At 41.8% G+C, this 24,647-nt stretch overlaps 1 protein-coding gene across 2 annotated transcripts; it reads left to right on the forward strand.

Moving 5' to 3' along the window:
- Positions 1 to 2,674: 2,674 nt before the first annotated feature.
- On the forward strand, positions 2,675 to 24,331 carry Depdc7 (DEP domain containing 7). 2 transcript variants are annotated; one of them, XM_008851554.2, is made up of 9 exons: positions 2,675 to 2,837; positions 15,681 to 16,071; positions 17,774 to 17,901; positions 18,691 to 18,880; positions 21,240 to 21,451; positions 22,587 to 22,729; positions 22,906 to 23,031; positions 23,131 to 23,209; positions 24,017 to 24,331. In XM_008851554.2, the coding sequence occupies exons 1-9, from the start codon at positions 2,765 to 2,767 to the stop codon at positions 24,208 to 24,210; spliced, it is 1,536 nt and encodes a 511-aa protein (XP_008849776.1). In that variant the 5' UTR covers positions 2,675 to 2,764; the 3' UTR covers positions 24,211 to 24,331. The 2 variants fall into 2 exon arrangements, with proteins under 2 accessions (XP_008849776.1, XP_029411154.1); XM_029555294.1 differs by having other exon boundaries at positions 2,703 to 2,837; positions 24,063 to 24,208.
- The last annotated feature ends 316 nt before the right edge of the window (positions 24,332 to 24,647 follow it).

A 24,647-nucleotide genomic window follows, 5' to 3' on the forward strand; every position in this document is an offset into this window, starting at 1 on the left:
ATTTCTGCCTTGATTTTTGTTATTTCTTCTTGTCTGCAGGGTTTGGGTTTTGTTTGCTGTTGCTAAGACATGCAAAATTTTAAAGCGTCAGTGATGTGGAAATGTTGGGACTCTGGTGTACTACTAGTGGGAAAGTAAAATGGTATGACGACTATGAACTCTAATAGAGAAATTCCTCAAAAATACTAACCAAAATTAACATATGAGCCAGGGATTTCACGTCTGGGTATATAACCAAATGATTTGAAGAAAGAATTTCTTTGTGTGTATGTGAGATGCTGGGGATGGCACTCGTGGTCTTGCCCATGCTAAGAGTTCTACCACTGATCTATTTCCAACATCGAAAGTGCAATTTTGAAGAGATATGTGCACACCCATGTTTACTTTAGCATCATTCAGAAGCATGAAAGGGTCAAAACAGCTGCAGTGTCTGCTGATAAGACAAGTGGATAAAGAAAATGTGATAGGGACTGGAGAGATGGCTCAGTGGTTAAGAACACTGACTGCTTTTGCAGAGGACCCAGGTTTGGTTCTCAACATCCACATGGCAGCTAACAATTGTCCTTAACTCCAGTTCCAGGGGATCCAATGCCCTCTTCTGGTCTCTGTGGGCATTGCATAGCATGGCACACAACATACATCAGGCAAAACACTTATATACATAAAATTAAATAAATTTTAAAATGTCAAAAAATATTATTTGTTCTTCTTTAAATTTTTTAAATTTAATTGTATGTGTGTGGGCCCGAGTGTATGTAGTGATTGTATGTGCAGATGCTTGCAGAAGCCAGAAGAGGACATCCAATCCTCTGGAACTGGAGCTACAGGTGATCATGAGTTGCTAGATATGCGTGCTGGATGCTGGAAATGAAGGCTAAGTCTTCTGCATGAGCAGTAACTGCTCTTAACTGCTGAGCCTTCTCTCCAGCCCAGTATTACTCAGTTTTAAAAGAACAAAGAAGGTACTCATGGTAGCATGTACCTGTTAGTCCCAGTTAGGAGACTGCAGTGGGAGGACTGCTTGAGCCCAGGAATTCAAGGTCGATGTAGGGAACAGAGGGAGACCCTATCCCAAACAAAATATGAAAAAACAACCTTTAAACTGAAAAGAAATGGTAAATAATAAAACCTGCCTGAGGATGGAGGTGTGGCTCAGTGGTACTGCAATTGCTAGGATGTGAGTCTCAGGGTTGGAGCCCTAGCTCTGCAAAAACAGACAAAAACTACAAAAGACTTTTCCCCGACTCATCACTGTTTTACATTGTTAAACAGAAAGTTTCTTTTTTTTTTTTCTTTCTTTTCTTTTTTTTTTTTTTTAGGCTCATGCCAGAACAGAACACATTAGTGAGTCATAAACTTTCTGTTTTTTTTTCTAACTCTTGACTGGCTCAGGCAAGTTTGTTCTTAGACCAGTTTAGATCAAATGCAGAAATTCTTCCCATATGCTAAATATAGTACTGGCATGCTTGAGAAATAATCGATGAAAGTGATTTTAAAGCATACTGTACATGGACTAAAAACACTATGAGTCAGGTGTGGGGGAGGGATGCCTGTAATTCTAGCACTTGGGAGGCTGACCATCTGAAGTTCAAGGCCAGCCTTGAAAACAAAACAGGACAACCCCTCCCCGCAAATTACCTTTAATCCCAGCACTAGGGAGACAGAGACAGGAAGAGGCGTGTGATCTCTGGGAGTCTGAGGCCAGCTAGAGCTACATAGTGTGACCCTGTCTCAAAAAAAAAACTAAACAAGGGACTGGACACGGCGACTATCAACCGTCTGTAACTCCAGTTCCAGGGCATTGGACGCCCTTGCCTGTCCTCTACGTGCATTGCAAGACACAGGTGCACTTACATACATGCAGGCATAACACTCATACATACAAAAAATAAAAATATAAAAATTAGAAACAACCCCCCCCCCAGAAAAAAAGCGGATGGGGCGGGGCAAGCATCTAGCAATTGAGTTAATGTTATTTTGCCTCATTCAACTCTATGGACTAAACCCAGTCCTGGCACTGGGCCCCTGGATTTCATGCCTCAACTTTCCAACAAACTGAGGTGCTTCCCAGCGACAGGCCTCGGTGTCTTCTTCCAGTCTGCTCTCCGCCCTCTCCTTCCAGCAGCAAACTATTCCCACTCACCTGACGCAGAGATATCTTTGAATCAACACAGATTTCCTTGGCTGGCGAGCACAGTCTTTCCTGCTGCCCTCCTCTGACCTCTAGACATTGCTCTTCAAAGCCAGATAAGAATGTGTTTGTCCTTTACCGGGAAGGGATCTGTGGAAAAAACTCGATGCATTTATTACCACGACAACACGTATGTTCCTGGCCCAAGTACTAAACGCTAATCGCTGATTCAGGTTATCTTCATCAAAAGCCGGGTAAAGCTGGCGCTAGTACTCGCCGTAAGCTCCAGGTGAGGGCACTGAGACTCGGAGCAGTGATGCGCAGGCGGGGTCCAGGTCGGCCCACCCAGAGGGGCGAGCACCCAGCTTAGCCTTGGGCTAAGCGGCGCGCGCTTCGAAGGCCCCCGCCCAGAGAAGTACCTACTAAGACACCGTTCCTAGTGACTGGCCGGAGGTATTCCGGAGCCTCAAGCCTGCTGGCTGCTTACACGCGGCCCAGACGAACACGTGATCGCAAGGGGGCGGAGCCCGGTGACAGCCCCGCCCCCGGCCGGTTAACTGGTGGCTGGAGCGCGGGCGCGCAGTCCTCGGAGCAGCAACAGCGGTGTGGGCAGCGGTGCAGGAGCCCGCGGTCATGGCCACCGTGCGGGAGAAGGCGGCGGCGCTGAACCTGTCGGCTCTGCACAGCCCCGCGCACAAACCTCCGGGTGGGTACGCAGGGGCGCCGGCTGCTGCGAGGAGGTCGGTGTGCTCCGGGCGGGAGGCAATGGGGCTAGGCTCGGCTCGGTCCGGCGCGCTCAGCTGCGGCCGCGAGGATCCGCTCCCTCCCCGGCTGGTGGGCTGCAGCCGCCGACCCCTGCGCAGGCAGAGCCCAGCTTTTTAGTGGGTTTCCAGACTTCACCCGCTACGTGTCAGCGTTGGCTGTGGCGCCCCGGCTTGGGCTCCATGTCTTGACTGGTGGCAAGTCTGCAATTTTGGATAACTCTGCCGGGTCTAGAGCACCAGCGCTGGCTGCACGGTAGGAACAGGGGCCGGGGTGGTTCCCCAGACTCTGGGAGAAAATGACGTTTGTGTTGTGTAAATTGAATACCTAAGGTGTAAGTGGATAAGCAGTGAATCCGTGTTTGACCTTTTTTTCCCCTTTGATAGTTATTTAACATTGGGAGGGAGATAAAGATAGTGATCATTAGGGGCGGGTTTAGGATCTTCAGATGTGCAAACGAATGAATCGAATTAGATGATCAGCTATAAAATTCTGACCCTATCATATCTAATTCCTCAAATAGGATGAGTCAGATGACTTCATATATTCAGATAACGATGGCTGTATTGGTTTATTTGGATAAGTTGTCACCTTTTCCCCTATCTGGAGCTGTAGTGAGTGTTGGAAGAATTGGTTCCCTACCTGACAAAGCTCTTCATTTATAAAATGTCAAACTAGGCCTGGAGTGGTGGCGCACGCCTTTAATCCCAGCAGAGGCAGGCGGATCTCTGAGTTCAAGGCCAGCCTGGTCTACATAGTGAGTTCAAGGACAGCTGGGGCTACAGGGAGACCCTGACTCAAAGGGACCAAAAAAAAAAAAAAAATCAACCTGTGTAACAGTGATTCCTTCCTCTATTTGGAAGGGTGCATCTAGGGGGCCTGGAGAGATGATTCAGTGGTTGAGAGCACTGACTGCTCTTGGAGAGTCCCAGGGTTCAGTTCCCGCCACGCACATGGCAGTTGGCAACTATCTGTAACTCCAGTTCTAGGGGACCAGACACCCTCTCTGGTCTCTATAGGCACTGCATACACGTGCTGCACATACATTCGGGCAAAACACTCATACAAAACACAATAAAATCCTTTTTTAAAAAGGGTTCAGCTCATTGACCCCACTCTTTTCTTTTTTTTTTTTTTTCCCGAGACAGGGTCTCTCTGTAGCCCCAGCTGGCCTGGAACTCACTATGTAGACCAGGCTGACCTTGAACTCAAAGAGCCTGCCTCTGCCTCCCAAGTGGCAGAGGCATGCACCACCAAGCCCAGCCAGTGGCCTCACACGTGGTTTTGACTTATTAATTAATGCCCCTTTAACTTCCAAAATCTAATGATAAATTGTGCTAGAGAACCACTTAGCAGTTGCGCTTTTCTAATATAAGATTGATCATCTTCAGCTTTCAATTTAAAGGCTATGTTCATCCCATCACCTTGATTTACATTGTGAAGAGAAGGAAAATACTGAAGCATTTGGGAATTTAAAACCAAATGATACTGAAAATTCTTGAAACAACTTTAGGATTTTTCTGGGTAAATGAGATTCCCAAATTTCACTTGATTAAAAAAACATGATGGTTCTTTGTAACAGCTGAAATATTAACTTTGGACTTTGGGCATTTCTGTACAGATTTTTAGATCCTATGAGGAAATAAATTAAAAATTAAGTAGATGGGGACTGGAGAGATGGCTCAGTGGTTAAGAGCACTGGCTGCTTTTGCAGAGGATCTGAGTTCGAGTCCCAGCACCCACATGGAGACGAACAACTGTCTGTAACTCCAGTTCCAGGGGAATGCGATGTCTTCTGATCTCCAAGGGCATTGTATGACATAGGTACACTTACATACATGCAGGCAATACACTATAACACATCAAATAAAAATAAATAAAAAAATTTTTTTGGTCTTTTTGAGACGGGGTAGGGTCTCTCTGTAGTCCCAGCTGGCCTGGAACTCACTATGTAGACCAGGCTGGCCTTGAACTCACAGAGATCCACCTGCCTCTGCCTCCCAAGTGCTGGGCTCAAAGGCGTGTGCCGCCATACCTGGCATAATTTTTTTTTTTAGTTAGGTAGATGGCTTTCAGAGAGAAGAGTTGACCTGCCGGTTAGCAGTTTTTAACTGAAGGAAGAGACTGTCCTGTACACCAGGTGCAGTGGGTGTAGAGGGCCCACTGCCTGTTCTCCTTGGTCTGCTGCTATAGCTGGAATTCCTACCTGCTAGGGTTTGTTTACTAAACCTCTTCCACCCTGTTGCCTTGTCACAGTCCTCCTGAGCAAGGTAATGGGAGCCTAGGGTTTTGGTTCCTTGCCATTCCCTTTCTGTGTATTCTGGCAAGCAGCTTTGTAGTTTCCCCTTTCCAGGGATTAGTAACTCTTTCATACCTTAAATAAGCTTTAAGCACAACCAGGAATCTGATTTTTGTAGAAGAAATAAGATTTTTATGCTAATCTCCAGCCAGAATTTCAGACTCTTGTCTTTTAATATAGACAAACAGGAAAGTGGTATGCTCTCCTGTTATCCCTTTATGCTGTAACCTAATTCTTTGAATTTGCTGGTGTCACTTTTCCAGGGAGCTCAGAGTACTTCCCATATGCTGTCATTAGCCTGCGTGACTTAAAGCGGGGACCAGTACCTGCTTTTGTTGATATTTCTCTTAACATGTCTTAAAGTTGCTCCTGTTGGAAGAGACTTGTTTTGTACTTGCTGTCAGCCTTCTTTTCAGAGGCAACCTCAGAGTCAGCATATCTCTTATGCCAAATAGGAACATAAACTTTGGACTATCAAAACCAATATCCAGTAGAAGTGTTGCAATATTAGTTTTGGTCACACAGGAAGGTTTTTTTCCATTCAGCCATAGTTACCCAGTTTTAACACAACAAGCACAAACCTTTTTAACTTTTATTTTTCATGAAGTTTCAGTTATTATCTAATAAACATTTCTCTGAGTAGTGTTTAAAAAACTGCTGTGGAAAATTTTTTTACTGTGTTGGGGATGGAACTCGGAGCTTTGTATACATACTAGACAAGTGCTCTACCACTGAGCTACCCCCCTACCTCTTGTTTTGTTTTGGTTTTTTGTTTGTTTTCTTTGAGACAGAATTTTCTATTGTAGCTCAAATTGGAGACACACCCTCTTGCCTTAGTCTCCTGAATGCTGGGATTACAGGTGTGTACTACCACCTCTGGTGAAAAAATATATATTTTTTTATCTTGGTCTTTTTGAGACAGTCTCCCTGTAACTCCACCTGGCCTGGAGCTCACTCTGTAGGCTAAGCTGGCCTCAGTCTCTCAAAGGTCTGCCTGCCTCTGCCTCCTGAGTGCTGGGACTAAAGGCATGCACCACCATGCCCAGCTACTTGGTTTCTCTTACCTTACTTGAGTCAACTGGTATTGAGACATGATTGTTAACTGGAAAGATCCATACTTAGATTTCCTTCGTTTTTTGTCTAGCATCCATTTTGTCTTCCATTATCCTATTATATTGCATTAAGTTGTCCTGTCTCCTTAGGCTCCTCTAAATCGTGACAGTTTCCTCCCTGGTTTTAGCTAGATATATGCTTATTGCTGGACATTGTGTTAGCCACGTTATCATATGCGGTATCATGAACCTTACCATAGCTGAGAGAGGTGGAGTTAACTCTTTTTTGTAACAGAAGAGTTAGGTAGTTTGCTCAAGGTTGTGTTATTAGTAAATGGTGAATCTAAAATGGAATGCAGGTCCCTGGGGGATTCCCAAGTCTGTTCTTTTTCTTTGTATATGTAGACTCTAGCACTGTGCCAGCTACATTAGCTCAAGTTTCCATACCTAAATAGTATTTAGTCAACTCAAGGTGGGTTGTTTGGGGATTTTGTTTGTTTGTTTGTTTTTGCTTTTGTTTTTTTTTTTAGCAGCATTTCTAGGAGCCAATAGTGCCTTCCACCTTGTTGTGATCACCAGAGATGTCTCCAGATGTGTGGTGTAAGATGACCCACTGGGTTAACTTTTAAAAATGGTTTTTAGTAAGCAATAATCAACAACTAACAAATGTTCATTAACCAATGTTAAGGCAACATTGAGACAATCTATAAACAGTTAAAGGTCTGGAGAGATGGCTCAGCAGTTAAGAGCACTGACTGTTCTTGCAGAGAACCCAGGTTCAATTCCGAGCACGCACATGGCAGCTAACAACCATCTGTAACGCCAGTTCCAGAAGGATCCAATGCCTTCTGACTTCCGTAGGCATTGCACAATACAGATACACTTATACCCATGCAGGCAGTACACTCATACACATAAAATAAAAATAATAATTTATCTGAGGAGGACAGAGAGGCTGTCCCATCCCCTGGGACCTGAGTTACGGACAGTTGTTAGCTGCCATGTGGGTGCTGGGATTCGAGCCCAGGTCTTCTGGAAGAACAGTCAGTGTTCTTAACTGCTGAGCCATCTCTCCAGCCCCTAAATAAAATATTTTTTAAAAACTGATTAAAGACTGGCGTGATGGCTCAGCAGTTAAGAACACTGACTTTTTTTTTTTACTACCTAGGTTCCATCTAGCACTTGGGCGCATGTACAAGCTGGGCATGGTGGTGCACACCTGAACTCAGGAGGTTGAGGCAGGAGGATCAGGAATTCGATGCCAGTCTCAGCTACGTATGTTGCCCACCTGGCCTATGAAAGGCAGTGTCTCAACAAAATAAATGAAAAAGAGCATGTGTAATCTTAGAGATCTAGTTTAAAGTGATCTACTCCACAAAGGGAGAAAAATAGATTATTTACAAGTAATAGCATTTAAGACTGGGCGTGGTGGTGCACGACTTTAATCCCAGCACTTTGGAGGCAGAGGCAGGCAGCTCTCTATGAGTTCAAGGCCAACCTGGTCTACATAGTGAGTTCCAGGACAGCTGGGGCTACAGGGAGGCCCTGTCTCAAAAAAGACAAAAAAACAAAAAACAAACAAAAAAAAACCCCACAAGTAATAGCATTTAGAAACAATCCATCGCTAGCCCTTCTCTCTTTAGTTCAGTGTAAGTGTGGGGAAGGTGGGGTATGAGCTGCCTTTGAAGGCTACCCTCTCCCCCACCTCTAATGAAAGTGATTTCTGAGCTTCTTACTAGGCTATCTTCTGAGTTTTTTATATCTGACAAAGTCAAATGTGTGCCCATGTTTTATTTCTTATTTATAGACCTGTCATCTTCTGATACTCTGTCTCTCCAATTGAAAGACATGCAACTTCATTCAGTCTTTAAATTTTTTGAAAGGAGGGGGAAAGGGATGGCATCTTTTTGAGTCAGGGTCTCCCTGTAGCTCCCACTAGCCTGGAACTCACTATGTAGACCAAGCTGACCTCAAACTTGTAGAGATCCGTCTGCCTCTGCCACCTAGGAGTACTGATTAAAGGCTTAAAGGTATGTACCACAAGGCCAGGCTCATCTAAATTCTTTTAATTTGTAGTGTAGACCTGAAACCAACCATGAATATATTATTCAGTTGTTGCTGTAGTCAATGAAGAAGCCCACCGACAGAGGTTAAATCTCTTATCCAGAGCTACTGAAGCTTCTCTCTAGACTCTTAGATTCTTTTGGTCATATTTTAGGATATGTTTAACCAAGTGTTAAATAAGAAAGCTTCAAGGCAGGGGATGGTGGTGCAGTCCTTTAATCCTAGAATTCCAGAGGCAGAGACAGGTAGATCTCTGTAAGTTCAAGGCCAACCTGGTCTACATATTGAGTTCTAGGCCGTTCAAGGCTACATAGTGAGTTTCTGTCTTTAAAAAAGAAAAGAAAGCAAGCTTCAAGATGTAGAATTGAATGAGTTGTTCTGATTCCTTGACTTACAGAGCAATCATTGTGTACTTTTTAGTTTCTTGAATCCTATCTAGAAATTACAGTAAGTCAATCTGACTCTTCAGCATACATTTCAGTTCTGGGGAATGTTGATAAGCACTTTTCTAACCAGCATGTGGGAGATCTGTAGTCAACTGGTGAAGTCACCATTTAAAAAAACAGGTTATCCTGGTGTGGGTTTTTGGCACATTTTATGTATTGTAGTATCTGTATGAACTTGAGCAAGTTTGGGTCTGTGGGTGGTAATGCTTGAAGGGAAATATCCTGGAATGCAATGACCAAGAATTAATGGTCAGTGAGAATAGAGGGGCCTGAGAGGGATGAATTGTATCATGCCTGGAGGACTATGGAAACATTATGTGGTACACAGGTGCCTACTGCCCTGCTCTAACCTGTTCTTTAATCTTTTTTACAGACTTATCCAACCTGTAAAACTTCCTGATTTCCCACATTTAAGTAGCAAGCTAATATGGGGAAATTTGTTCTTTACTTCTTAATTCTTATGTAAAGATTAACCTTTTCCATGTCACATGGGCTCTTTACCGTCCCCTTCCCATCCTTTAGTTGTCTCTTTACTTTCAGGTTTAATAAGTGACTTTGCCTTAATTTTTAGGATTTATGTGCTAATCTACTTGTGGCTCAAGTGTTTTAACTATTTTATCTTGAAGTACTGGCTACTGCCAAGCGTGGTGGCACATGCCTTTAGTCCCAATACTCAAAGGCAGAGATCTTTGTGAGATCGAGGCCAGCCTGGTCTACATAGCGAGTTCTAGGCCAGCTGGAGCTATAGGGAGACCCTGTCTCAAAAAGATTACTAACTAAATAATAAATAAATACCTTGGGTAAGGGTTCATAAATCTTAAAACTGTTCAGTTTGTTTCTTCTGATCTCTTTGGTTCTATCATTGTTAATTTTAATCTCTAAGGAAAGATGAATTTTCTTTAATATTTATTTTTACTTTATGTGTATAAGAGTATTGCCTGCATGTACATATACCTATGTCATGCAATTCCTGAGGAAGTCAGAAGAGGGAGGGCATTGGATCCCCTAGAACTGGAGTTATAAATAGTTATCTGCCATGTGGGTGCTGGAATTGAACCCAGGTCCTCTGAAAGAGCAACTAGTGCTCTTAACCACTGAGCCATCTCTCCAACCCCAGAAAAATGAATTCTAAATCTCTTTTTTTTTTTTTTTTGAGACAAAGTCTCATGTAGCCCAGGAGTCCTCAACCACACTGGATAGCTGAAGATGACCTTAAATTTCTGATCCTCTTGCCTCCACCTCCAGAGTGTGGAACTACAGAGTGTTGTGTGACACTGTCCCTGGGGAGATGTGGACAAACATCTACTCACCCCAGATAAGAACCTAAGGCAGACCAAAGTAAAGATACCATCAGAGTCCAACTTGGTGCATGAGTGAGTTTTATTGTGGTTACCTAGAGAAGGATGGGTGTGGGGTGGGTGTGGGGTTACAGGAGCATTGATGACTCAAGCAGCTGTAACACCAAAAGCCCACCCCAACATGGGTGACAGTTCACGGAAGTTGGAAACCTGGAACTCACTGCACAACTTGCAGGCAACTGGGATAGTCTGAGCCCCTTCCCTGCAGCTCTACTGGTCCCTGTCTTCTAGTGTCTTCTAGGTACCTGGACTGGCCCCTGCCTCCATAGCAGTCCTTACTCTTACTGCTTATATGATCTCAAGGAAGGAGGGGTCTAGTCATCTGGCCAGTTTCAGGCTCTTTTGAGGCTGAGGCTTTTGAGTTATTTACTTCCATTTTTTTTTTTTTTTGAGACAGGGTCTTCTTGTAGCCCCAGCTGGCCTGGAACTCACTGTGTATACCAGGCTGACCTTGAACTCATAAAGTTTCCACCTGCCTCTGCCTCCTGAATGCTGGTGCTAAAGGTGTGTGCCACCACATCTGGTCTTACTTCCAGACTCTTAATGAACATCCCTTTAGAACTTCTGAGTCTTAGCTTGAAGGAAATTGCTGTACAATACAGGCCTGCACTACCTTAGTGCTGTGTATTGAACCCAGGATCTGCTAGGCAAGCCAACTGAGCCGCTGGTGACTAACTTATATAATATTTAAGTAGTAGGCAAAGATAATTATTTACTAGCTATGTAACTGAGGGCAAGTTTAACTTACTGAGCCTCAGTTTGCATAAAATAGGATTATTACTATTAACTTTCACAGAAAAATTTCTGTGAGTTAATTGAGAGACACAGTCTATCATATTATGTGTACTCAGATGTTAGGTTTTATTGTAAGTAGAAGTCTACTGTGCTGGGGCACGTGCTGTAATCTCTGCACTTGAGAGGTGGAGACAGGAGGATCAAGAGTTCAAGGCTAGTTTGCTACACAGGGAGCTCTAGGTCAGCCTAGGCTATCTGAGACTGACTCAAATACAAACAAAAATATTTGAGGTCAGACATGGTGGTATACACCTTTAATTCTGGCCCTCTGGAGGCAGAGGCAGGCAGATTTCTATGAGATTAAGTCCAGTCTGATTTACATAGCAAGTTCTAGGCCAATTTAGGATAACGGGAGACCCTGTCTTTAAAAAAAAAAAAAGTCAGGTGTGGTGGCGCACACCTTTAGTCCCAGCACTCAGGAGACTGAGACAGGTGAATTTCTGTGAGTTCAAGACTAGTCTAGTCTACATAGTGACTTCGAGGGCTACAGGGAGACCCTGTCTCAAAAAAGATAAAAAACACCAAAAATTAATATTGGCTGCTAACACTTTTTGATCATTGTGACTGGGGGACAGCACAGCTAATCCTGAGCTCTAGACACCAAAAATGACCTATACTGTTTTTGTGTATCTGTGTGTGGGTGCATGCATGTGGGTGCCTGTGGCGGAGTCCAGAAGATGGAGTCGGATTCCCTGGAGCTGAAATTATAGGAGGTTTGAGCCACCTGATGTGGGTGGGAACCAAACTCTAGAAGAAGTCAAGTGCTCTTAGCTGCTGAGCATTTCTCCAGCCTATTGACTCTTGAAACTGCATAACTTGTAAGACTGGTAGCAGTTACTTCTTTTGTTTGGTACTGCCTTAGAAATTACCTTCTATTGTTTTATTTTTATTTTATGTGTATGAGTGTATTGCCTGCATGTGTGTGAGTGCACCCGTGTCGTGCAATGCTGAGGAGTTCAGAAGCGAGCTTTGGATTCCCCTGGAACTGGAGTTAAGGAAGATTCGTAGCCGCCATGTGGGTGCTGGGAATTGAACCCAGGTCCTCTGCAAGAGCAGTCAGTGCTCTTAACTGCTGAACTATCTTTCCAGCCCCGAGAAATTACCTTCTATTTCAAGATGGGAAATTTATTTATTGTTTTGAATTCCGAGACAGGGTCTCACTATGTAGCCCTGGCTGGCCTAGAACTCCAAAGATCTACCTGCCTCTGACTCTGCCTCCCAAGTGCTGAGATTAAAGGTTCCACCTTTGGAATAGATTTTTGTTTTGTTTAAAACAGGGTCTCCCTGTAGCCCCAGATGACCTGGAACTCACTGTATAGACCAGGCTTGCCTTGACCTCACAGACATCTGCCAGCCTCTGCCTCCCAAGTGCTGGGATTAAGGACCTGTGCCACCATGCCCAGCTAAATAGATTTTTAAAAATTGAAAACAGCTGGGCATGGTGGCCCACACTTTTAGTCCCAGCACTCAGGAGGCAGAAGCATGCGAATCTCTGTGAGTTCAAGGCTAGCCTGGTCTACATAGTGAGTTCCAGGCCAGCTGGGGCTACAGGGAGACCCTGTCTCAAAGTTTAAAAAGGGGCTGGAGAAATGGCTCAGTGGTTAAAAACACTGACTATTCTTGCAGAAGACCCAGTTCGAATCCCAGCACCTGCATGGCAGCTAACAGCTCTCCGTAACTCCAATTCCAGGGGATCTGACAACCTCCTGTCTTCCGTGGGCATTGCATGACACGGGTGCATGCAGGCAGCAATGCACGCATATACATAAAATAAAAATAATAAAATATTTTTTAAAATTTGAAAACAATCTCACTGATCATTTTCAAGTAACATAATAGGTAGATAATAAATTACTCATCTACCTTTTAGTGTTAAAAATCTATGGATAAACAGCAGAGGACATCGTACGTGTATTTTCACAGTAAAAATGTTACAATTGCTAGAAGTTTCAAAAGTACACTATAAAGTAATATAGAGTATATCAGTATACTCCTTATGCCTCAGTACAAGGTGAATTCCAAATGACTCACTTAAAATTCATGACTTTAGGGTATAGCTTAGTGGTAAAGCACGTGCTGAGCATGCACTAACTAAGGCCCTCAGCTCAATGCCCAGTGGGGAAGGAGAAAGAAAGGGAAAAAAAGTATGTCTTCAGTGTATTAAGATGAGATGGCTCAGATAGTAAAGACATTTGCCCCCAAGCCTGATGACTTGAGTTCAGTCCCTGGAATACAAATAGTGGAAAGAGAGAACCAATTCCCACACATTATCCTCTGCCCTCTGTACTTGTGCTATGGCTAGCATATAGGCAACACACACACACACACAAAATAAATGTTTTTAAAAAATGGTTGTTAAAAGTGAGTTTTAGTGCCAGACTCAGCCTTTAAGTCCCAGCACTCCCATGGCAGAGGCAGGCAGATTTCTGTGAGTTCAAGGCCAGCCTGGTCTACATATCAAATCTAGGGCAGCTGGGGCTACAAGTAGACCCAGTCTCAAAAAGTTAAAAAAAAAAAAAAAAAGTGAACTTTAATATTCCTTAGGAACTTATCATGTGTTTTCATATATGTTCTATATTGTTAAAAATGTAAAAAGCCAGGTGTGGTAGCACACGCCTGTAGTCCCAGCACTTGGGAGGCAGAGGCAGGCAGATCTCTGTGAGTTCAAGGCCAGCCTGGTCTACATAGTGAGTTCCAGGACAGCTGGGGCTACAGGGAGACCCTGCTTCGAAAAGATAAAAAAAAGTAAGAAGAGGGCCTGGAGATGGCTCAGTGGCTAGGAGCGCTTGCTGCACAATCATGAGAATGGAGCTTGGATCCCAGCACCCACAGATCATGTGGGTGTCCCCTGCATGCCTCTTCTTGTGAGCTCGAACACACACATGCACATGTGCTTACAGACACACATACACACAAATAAATAAATCTTTGTTTTAATGTAGAAGACTCTTTGTTTTCCAGGTAGCGTTTTCTTTGTCTCCTTAGTCACTACTGTCACACAGATGCATATTGTTTTCCTTTCAGATTACCTGAAAGTGATAACTTTTCTATTTGTCTGCCAAGAGAATCCTGAAGATAAATGAAGTAATATCTTTAACGAAAATGGGGGCTTAAATTAGGACTACTGAGTTTTCAGAGGATCTTGAAAAGAGTATCGCATAAAAGAGCGCACATTTTGTAAAGAAGGGGTTGTGGGAAGGGAGGAAGCAACAGATGAGGGACTGCTGAACATATGATTAGCTAGGTAGCTAGGGTTCTTTCTGTTGGCTTACTAAAACCTAAGGTCCTTTTGCTTAACTTTTCTTCCTTGTGTTTTTACCAAATTATGAAGGAAAATATTATAGGAGAGTTTTTGAAAATTTTGGGGTGTGTATGCGCATACGGGTACTTATGCATGCCACCGCATACATGTGAAGGTCAGAGGATAATTTGTGAGGAGCTGGTTTTCTCTTTCTACTATATGGGTCCCAGGATCGAACTCAGGTCATCAGGTCTGGTGACCAAGTTATATAAGCCTGCAAAACAGGAAGCTTTTAAAATAAGAGTTTGTTCTTGCAACTTCTGTGTGTGGCAGGGCGGGCCTGGCAAAAGCTTCAAAGTTATATAGATCATGAGTCAATTCAGAACAACTTCTGAATGCTTGGAGGTGGCATATAACCTCTGTGACTCCATTTTCCATTTCAAATAGAGAGGCTATCTGCCTCAGGGTTTTGTTGAAGATCTGTTAACTGATGTGAGGCACTTAATAGAGTTGGTTGCATATGACTGCTGATCTGCTCCCCCCTGATCTCACTTCCTGCTGCTGCTCCCTCCCTGTGCCACTCTGGCCTTGCTGGTCTCCTTCCTGTCTGGCAGAGTGCATGCCCTCCTCAGGGCCTTTGCTTTTTCTGTTCTCTGTTCTTTCCCCAGATGTCTGTACAACTTGCTTCCTGGTTTTACTTCAGTTCCTACTCAGTTGTAACTTTATCAGTAAAGTCTTTCCTAGTTTCCTTGGGTAATTTTTTTTTTTTTTTAGGTTTTGTCTCTACCCACCCCTCCAACCTCCTGAGCTGGGGACCGAACCCAGAGCCCTGTACTTGCTAGGCAAGCATTCTACCATTGAGCTAAACCCTCAACCACAAAAGTCTTTCTTGATAGCCCATTTAAAATAGCATTCTCAGGCCTATCATATGCCTCAGTAGGTAAAGGCATTACTTCCAAGTCTTATTTACTGAATTCCATCCCTGGGTCTACATGGTGGAAGGAGAAAACCGACTCCTATGGGTTGTGTTTTGACCTCCACGCATGCCCCCCTTAAATAAATAAATTTATAAAGTAGCATTCTCTTACTCTGCTGCTGCTGCTTTCCTCTCTCTCTGTCTCTCTGTTCTTCTTAGAGTCTCACTGTGTATCCCAGGTTGGTTCCAAATTTTTGATCCTCCTGCCTCAGTACTTGGAATACAGGTGTGAGCCACCACACCCAGCAGCTATTTTTCTTTTCAGCACTGATTGAACACTTATGTATTGTTTGTCTCTGCCCACAAAGTCTATAGATCCATGAGAACAGACTTTATTTTGTTCACTGTTGTTTCTAGCAAATAGAACAACATGCAGTATAGACCAGGCACTAAATTCTTAAACAAATTGCTTTTAATAGGAATATTTCAGTAATCTGCATTCATAATTTCTCTTCATTAATGGCCTTGGAAATGGCTGCTTTCTTCTGAAGGATTGCTTAGACTTTGTTACAAGTGAACAAAGTACTAATTCTCCTTTTTTCCCTTCTTCTTTTAGGTTTCAGTGTGGCCCAGAAGCCATTTGGAGCCACGTATGTATGGAGCAGCATTATAAACACCCTTCAGACTCAAGTGGAAGTGAAGAAGCGGAGGCATCACCTGAAACGGCACAACGATTGCTTTGTCGGCTCTGAAGCCGTTGATGTCATTTACTCTCACTTAATTCAGAATAAGTACTTTGGTGATGTTGATATTCCACGGGCCAAAGTAGTGAGAGTGTGTCAGGCACTTATGGACTATAAAGTATTTGAGGCAGTTCCAACCAAAGTGTTTGGAAAAGACAAAAAGCCTACATTTGAAGATAGTAGTTGTAGCCTTTACAGATTCACAACAATACCTAACCAAGACAGTCAACTTGGCAAAGAAAACAAAATACATTCACCTTCTGGGTGAGTATGTAGCATGCAGATAGGAACAGGATTTTCTTCTTTTTGAGACAGGGTTTCCATGTAGCTCCAGCTGGCCTGGAACTCACTGGGTAGACCAGGCTGGCCTAGAACTCACAGAAATTCACCTGCTTTTGCCTCCCAAGTGCTGGGATTAAAGGAGTGTGCCACCACACCCAGCCTCTTCTACTTTTAAAATAAGACACTAACTGGCTTTATAATATGTGTGTGTGCATGTGTATTGCTTTTATAAGTGATCATTTTGGCTAAAATCTGAATCCTGGTTAACTTGATATAATATAGTGACATTTTGTTAACTTTACCAAGTATTCTTTAGACTTTATTTGTTCATCCTTATGTTTTGTAGAAAGTCAACAAACTTTTTAAATTTTCTGCCTTAAGTTATAGTTACAGTATATAAAATATGTTCGAGAATTTATCCAAAAAGTGGTATGAGAACAGAGAGAAGGTGAAGGCAGCTGGGGAGACTCCCAGATCCTACGTTGTCTCTAGAATCTGAGAGTGGCAGATGGTAAAGTGTGAAAGGCATGTGGGAGCCACAGTGTCCAGGGCTTCATATGACATGGTAAATACTAGGGAGACCCTGTCTCAAAACAACAAAAAAAGAATTTGTGAATTTTTATGTGTATGAGTGTATTGCCTGCATGTCTGTAAGTACACCCATGTCTGCAGTGTCCACAGAGGTCAGAAGAGGGTGTCAGATCTCTGGAGTTGCAGATGGTTGTTAGCCACCATGTGGGTGCTGGGAACCAAAACTCATGTCCTCTGCAAGCTGACCTAGAACTTGCTATAGACAGCAAACCAGGCTCACATGAACTAGCAGGTCTCTTGCCTCTGCCTCCTGAAGGCTGGCCTTATTGGGTTCACGACCATGCATTCTCAGTTGTTTTGCTATGATTTAAAATTTCCATCATTGAGTGATATCTAAATAAAGATTCACAAAAGAATTTCTTTAGAATATATATCTTTTAGAGCTAGGTGTGGTGGCATAGACCTTTAAGCACAAGATTTGGAGTATGGAGGCAGGAAGCTAAAAAGTTCAAGGCCAGTCTTGGCTACATAGTGAGTTTGAGCCTACCCTGTCTCATAAAAAAACAAGCAAACAAAAGGAGTATATATATTTTAGAATTGATTAAGAGGCTTTTTTGAAAAAATTATTTTATTCCACTCAGCAACTATTTTTCTTTTCATCACTGATTGAACATTTGTGTTGTTTTAAAACATAATGTCTCTCTCAGCTGGGTGTGGTGGCCCACACCTGTAGTCCCAGCACTTGGGAGGCAGAGGCAGGTGGATCTCTGAATTCAAGGCCAGCCTGGTCTACATAGTGAGTTCCAGGACAGGTGGGGCTACAGGGAGACCCTGTGTCAAAAAAGATTTAAAAAATAAATAAAAATCAAGGTGCTGGAGAGATAGTTCAGCTGTTAAGAACACTGGTTGTTCTTGCAGAAGACCTGGGTTCGAATCCCAGCACCTACATGGCACCTAACAACTGTCCGTAACTCCAGTTCCAGGGGATCCGACAGCCTCTTCTCTCCACAGGCATCGCACGACATGGGTGCACTTACCTACACGAAGGCAATACAGGCATACATATAAAATAAAATTAAAAAATTTAAAAATCTAGAAACTTGCAGCTCTCTAATACTAAATCATTTCTATGGGTATACTAAATTCATTGTAGGTACTCAGATGCATTATTTAAGTCATCTGATATCAAGTCGGACAGTCTGGAGGATCTATGGGAAAATCTGAGTTTAAAGCCTGCCAACTCCCCTCGTGTAAATATCTCTGTCACCTTGCCTCCACAAGGTAAGCTAAAGATGATGCTAAGTAAGAAGTAGACTAGCTTTAAATAAAGCTGTTTACCACTTTCTGTCTTAACCTTTATTAGTATTTAAATATTCAAAGTTCAGAGAAAGACTGCACTGTGTATTAAAGCTATTTATGTTACATTTTAACAGAAGTCTATTATCTTTAACAAATACATCAGTGTTACAACACTTGAACACTGACTTTTGTCCTATCAGCTGGCAGAGGTTCAAATCTAAAATGTTTTGCATGCAGATTCTTAACTTAAAATATGTTCTCAGATGTTTCTTTCCCTAAGATTTTATTAGGTTAAATGAAAATTTGAAAATCACATTAAAACATTAACAGCATTCTCATGTTCTTCCTTGTGGCAGTGGAATGCAGCCCTCTGTTGGTCTCCACTCTCCTTCCCCTGTGTTGGCTGTGGAAAGCCTGAGAGGAAATCTCTGCAGTCAATAGTTTCAAATGAGTTTTGAGATTGAATGAACCATTCTTTCTTCCAAAGTCCTTATTAACATGTTATATGACTTGATCTCTTATCCCTGACAGATTGCTTTATATAACACAAAGAATGAAAAGAATTCCTGTTGTTCAAAGCCTATTCTCCTACACTTTAAACAAATATTGGATTGTTTTACTTTGTTTTAAGAAAGCACTTCATTAAAAAATTTGGCTTTTCTTTTTTTTCCCCTAAAAATTTAATAAATTAGACCTGCCTAGACAAATAGTACAGTGAGCATATAGTAATGATTAATTGCTGCTTTTTCCTTTATCATTTTTGCTGTATAGTTATTAATGAAGTATGGCAAGAAGAGACAATTGCACGTCTACTACAACTTGTAGATCTTCCATTTCTTGACTCCTTACTCAAACAGCAAGAGGTTTTACCTAAACTTCCTCAACCTAAGAGGCAGCCTGACATGGTCAACACCAGTAACTATCTGGATCGAGGAATTCTCAAGGCTTATGGTGACTCTCAGTATGTGCAAATTTCTATAATAATCTCAATATGTTATAGGTAGATTACAGATGATGATAAGCTTTGGATTTTTTTTTTTTTTTTTTTTTTTTTTTTTTTTTGGTCTTTTTGAGCCAGGTCTCCCTGTAGCCCCAGCTGTCCTGGAACTCACTATGTAGAACAGGCTGGCCTTGAACTCACAGAGATCTGCCTGCCTCTGCCTCCCAAGTGCTGGGATTAAAGGCGTGTGCCACCACGCCTGGCTTGGGATCCTATTTTTAAGGTTGATATTATTAATATTTGAGGAAGTGAACAGAAAAATTACACTAGTTGAACCCGATGTGGTGGCACACTCCTGTAGTACCAGAAGAGGCGGGAGGATCTCTGTGAGAGCGAGGCCAGCCTGGTCTACTTAGCTCCAGGCCAGCTCAGGCTAAAGGGAGGCCCTGTCTCAAAAAAAAACAACAAAAAAGTAGGGTTTGGGCTGGAGGTTTAACTCAGTTGGTAGAGTGCTTGCTCAGTGTTCACAAAGCTCTGGATTTGGTCCTCTGTATTGATTTAAAACCAGGTGTATTAGCACACACCTGTAATCTCAGCACTCAGGAGGTGGAAGCAGGATCAGAAGTTCAAGGTTACCCAAAGGCGTATAGCAAGTTTGAGCCCAGTCTCAAAAAGAAAGCCGGGTGTGGTGGCACACACCTTTAATTCAAGCAGGCAGAGGCAGGCATATCTCTGTGAGACCAGGCCAGCTGGGGCTACCCTGTCTCAAAAAAACAAAATTAATGAATTAATTAAAATAAAATATGAAAGGCTGATTGATCTTTTAAGATTCTTTACAGACCTGAAATAAAATAAACAGATTTGACAAATTCTTGGAATCTTTTGACTGTGTATACTCCTATATTCCTTGCAAATAACTGTTAAATAAGTTATTTTCTGATTAGTTTTACTAAAGCACTACAGCCTTCAACTATCATTCTGAATATAAATCTTAAGATTTGAAGACTTGGACTAGAGAGATAGCTCAGCAGTTAAGAGCACTGGCTGCTCTTGCAGAGGACATGGGTTCAAATCCCAGCATCCACTTGTGTGGCTAACAACCATCTGCAGCTCCAGTTCCAGGGACCCAACATCCTCTTCTGGCCCCTGAGGGCCTCATGAGTGCACTTACATGCAGGCAAAACAATCATACACATAAAAGCATTGCACAACATGGGTGCACTCACATACATGCCGGCAATACACTCATACACATAAAATAAAAATAAAATATTTTAAAAGATTATAAACATGATCCACCTGCTCCTGCTGCCAAGACTTCCCTGACAACTGCCATGCCTTGCCCACCATGATGAACTCCATCCCTCTGGAACCATAAGCCAAAATACACTTTTTTAAAAAAAATACACTTGGGGGGTAGGGGACATAAAATTTGCTCCATAACAAACCTTAAAACCCACCATCATTTTAAGTTCAAGTAGCTTTTGAAAAGTTGGGTATGGTGGCTCTTCCCTACATTTCCAGCACCCTAGCACTCAGGAAGATTAGAAGTTCAAGGTCATCTTCAACTACATAATTCAAAGCCAGCCTGGGCTATAAGAGACCCTGTCTCAAGGCCAGCCTGGTCTACATAATGAGCTCCAGGACAGCTGGGGCTACAGGGAGACCCTGTCTCAAAAAAAAAGAATATATATTCCTTGCAAGACCTGCATAATATGGTAGTGAATGCCTGTAGTCCTAGCATTCAGGAAGATCAGAAGTTCAAGGTCATCTTCAACTCCATAATTCAAAGCCAGCCTGGGCTATAAGAGACCCTGTCTCAAGACAATAAAACACAACGATTTTCCTCAAATGACCTATTTTGCAGTTCACTAGATACATTATCAATCTATCTATCTGAGGCAGGGGTCTCCCTATGTAGCCCTGGCTAGCTTGGAACAAACTATGTACACTAGGCTGGCCTCAAATATATAGAGATCCTTCTGTCTCTGCCTTGAAACTTTATTTTATTCTAGTCTGTCCTAGCCAAAAAGTGAGGGAGGTGATACACCTAGGTCTGAAGTTAGCAATGCTCAATAGTAGAATTACAGCTTTAGGAGTCAGGTCTGAAGAAGGATGTGGTATCACCATCTGTAGTCTTAGCACTAAGGAGTATTGAAGATTGGGAGTTCCAGGCCAGCCTAGTCTACGTTTACCCTAACTCAAAAAAAAAAAAAAAAAAAAAAAATTCTGAGATCTAGTCTCCCTGAAGCCTGAGCAACTTGAATTTAAATATGTAGAAATTTATCCTGATAGTAAGCATGAAATAGCTAGCATTAGATACTATGTGTTGTTTTATTATTCTTTGATTTTTAAAATAACTCTCCTCTCCCTATCCTAGGGAAGATGAATGGCTCTCTGCCGCGATTGACTGCTTGGAATATCTTCCTGACCAGATGGTGGTGGACATAAGCAGAAATTTTCCTGAGCAGCCAGATAGAACAGACTTAGTGAAGGAACTTCTGTTTGATGCTATTGGCAAATATTATAGTACAAGGGAACCTCTATTAAATCACTTATGTGATGTTCATAATGGAATTGCAGAACTCCTAGGTAAGTGGTACCTTACTGGATAGAAGATTTATCTTTGGGAGAAAACAGGAAAAACGTCAATTGTCCTCATAATGAACTAAAATAGTATGCAGAGCTGGGAGTGGGTCTGGATTGATCTATGGAAAGTATGTTTATTTTAGAACTTTTAGGGTTCACATTGAGGCTTTACCATACTCTAAAGTTGTGCAGAAACTTGTGGCTATCTCAGGAGAATGCTACTGCCATTCACTAGAAGCTTAACACAGAGCAGCACTTCTCTGTGGAAGAATTACCAGCACTTCCACCACTCCCCTGAGGTCTCTTCAGAGAGACACACACTGCTTGTTCTGTCTGCTCTACCAGTGAACCAGACTCTTCCACATTTTATTGTTCTAATGTGTATGACTGTATTGCCTACATGTATGTAAGTGCACCCATGTTATGCAATGCCTGTGGAGGTCAGAAGAGGGCATTGGATTCCCCTAGAACTGGAGCTACAGTTATTAACTGCCATATGGGAGCTGGGAATCGAGTCTGGGTCCTCTGCAAGAGCAGCCAGTCCTCTTAACCACAGAGCCATCTCTCTAGGCCCTCCACATGGTTTTAAAAACAAATTGGTGGTTTCAGAGAATCTTCTCTATTTTCCTCAAGTAGAGTTAGATACATCAGCATCATATATATATAGTATTCTCAAAGAGTATTCAGTTAATGAGAAACAAGATGGGAATTTACAAATCCAAGAGTTGGGGTTAATCCTGTAAGATCATCTCTGATAAGAGCTTATGGACTTACAGTCTTAAATGCCTGTTTGAGACCAGGTGTTGGTCATTCCTTTTATTTTTATTTATTTAAGTTACATTTATATGTGTAAACTCATGCCATGGTGTACATATGGAAGTCCGAGAACAACTTGCTGGAGTGGGTTCTTTGCTTCCACTATGTAACTGAATTTGTCAGCCCCAGCAGCAAGTGCCTTTACCTACTGAGCCATCTTGTTGGCCCCAGCCATTCATTTTAGTTCCTAATCTTCTTTTGTTTTGGTTTGGAAATAATTTTGAAAAAGTATACTACTTGGCATCAACTAACTTGAGTTTTGTTCATTTTAATATAGTCATACTTGGTCAATTAAAAGCCTTTTTTTTTCTTTTGGCTAAAGTAAATGGGAAGACTGAAATAGCATTAGAAGCTACTCAGCTATTTCTGAAGCTTCTGAATTCCCAAAATAAAGAAGAATTTAGAAGACTACTTTATTTTATGGCTGTTGCAGCACATCCTTCTGAATTTAAATTACAGAAAGAAGTAAGTCTCTTGTTCAATGTTAACTCTATTCAGTGTCGTTAATACTTGCAAGACTCATAGAGTCAGCCTCAAGTATGCGGAAATGGATGGTGGCTATTCACACTTTATATTTCCTTAGTGGCAAATGTAGCCTTTTAAATATGTAGTGTGGGGTGTATTCTGTTTTATTTTTATAGAGTGACAATCGGATGGTTGTGAGAAGGGTATTCTCAAAAGCTATTGTCAACAATAAAAATTTATCCAAAGGCAAAACTGATCTCCTGGTACTCTTCTTAATGGATCACCAAAAAGATGTTTTCAAGGTAAACTCTGATAGTAATTAATTGAGCTTATTTATAGCAGATCACCTGTGTATGAATTAAAATGCATTTGAATAATGTCTTATGTCCCTTCTTCCTAAGATTCCTGGAACGCTACATAAAATTGTTAGTATTAAACTTATGGCCATACAGAAGGGAAGAGATCCAAATAAAGATGCAGGTAATTTGAGAATGAATATTATTTTCTTTTTCTTTTTTTTTTTTTTTTTTTTTTTTTTTTTTTGGTCTTTTTGAGACAAGGTCTTCCTGTAGCCCCAGCTGTCCTAGAACTCACTATGTAGACCAGGCTGGCCTTTAACTCATAGAGATCAGCCTGCCTCTGCCTCCCGAGTGCTGGGATTAAAGGCATGTGCCACCATGCCCAGTGAGAATGAATATTATTTTCATGATCCTTTTTTGTCTTTTTGAGATAGGGTCTCCCTGTAGCCACAGCTGTCCTGGAACTCACTATGTAGACCAGGCTGACTCACAAAGAGCCACCTGCCTCTGCCTCCCAAGCGCTAGGATTAAAGGCGTGTGCCAGTGTGCCACCATGCCCAGCTTCATGGTCCTTTTTATAAGGCAAGGTCTCATTGTAGCCCAAACTGGCCTTGGTTATGTAGCCAAAGATGACCTCAAAACCCTGATGCTCCTACCTCCACCTCCCAAGTGCTAGGATTACAGGTACTTGCCACCACTCCCAGGTTTAATATTTTCATGATTCTAAAGACAGATTCCTAATGCTGACTTGCAAGTGTTTTAAAGTAAATAGTTAATTTCAACTAAATTTGAAACATTCCCTCAGAATTTTCTAGACTTAGCAGAGTGCCTCCTATGTCAAACAGCTTGATCCGGGTTATCCTTATCCTTCCTCTTCAATGTGTTTTATAGAATGGCAAAGAACAAAATAAGAAAATTCTGCTTGGTTTTTCTAGTTAAATCTGAGAAATTGGATCATTAACTTAACCTTTTGCTTTTAACGCTTAAGGCTATATTTATTGCCAGAGAATTGATCAAAGCGACTATTCCAGCAGTACCCAGAAGACAACCAAGGATGAACTGTTGACCTTACTAAAGACCATCGATGAGGATTCAAAGCTGTCTGTCAAAGAGAAGAAGAAATTGCTAGATCAGTTCTATAAGTGTCATCCTGACATCTTTCTTGAGTATTTTGGAGACTGAGTTTCTAATGTCTGTACGTATACTTTGTATAATTTAAGGACAAATTATGTATCCTAAAGATATTTGTAAACTTGAAAATTCTAAATGTAAAATAGTACTTAATAAAAAATGTTTTTTTATAGCCATATGTGTCAGAAATGATTAATTGAATAATGTGTTTCTATTAAGGACTGGTCTCTTGAGTTTATTTATAATCATTGTACTTAATTTATATAAAAAAATCATGAGGTTTTAAATAATATGACATGTAGTGAATTTATATAAGAAAGCACTTAACAGGAAGTCTGTAGTTACATATTAGTAGGAGTATGGTTTCTGTTTTAAAAGGTATGCCTTAAAAATGTAAAACAGGAACTTAGGCTCTTAAACAATGCATTTGCTAATTATCATAAATTAATTGTAGACAGGAAAAAAAATAGACTGTCTTCATGCTTTGA

Source organism: Nannospalax galili, unplaced genomic scaffold (genome assembly GCF_000622305.1).
Source record: "Nannospalax galili isolate Female #2095 unplaced genomic scaffold, S.galili_v1.0 scaffold11, whole genome shotgun sequence".
In the NCBI taxonomy this organism is placed as follows: Eukaryota; Metazoa; Chordata; class Mammalia; order Rodentia; family Spalacidae; genus Nannospalax; species Nannospalax galili.

Bases quoted from the DNA above. Each gene is read 5' to 3' on its own strand.
- Depdc7 (XM_008851554.2), top strand. From the start codon at position 2,765: ATGGCCACCGTGCGGGAGAAGGCGGCGGCGCTGAACCTGTCGGCTCTG. The intron at 21,452-22,586 runs GTAAGTGGTACC...TTTTGGCTAAAG, and splicing joins TGGAATTGCAGAACTCCTAG to TAAATGGGAAGACTGAAATA. The intron at 22,730-22,905 runs GTAAGTCTCTTG...TTATTTTTATAG, and splicing joins AATTTAAATTACAGAAAGAA to AGTGACAATCGGATGGTTGT.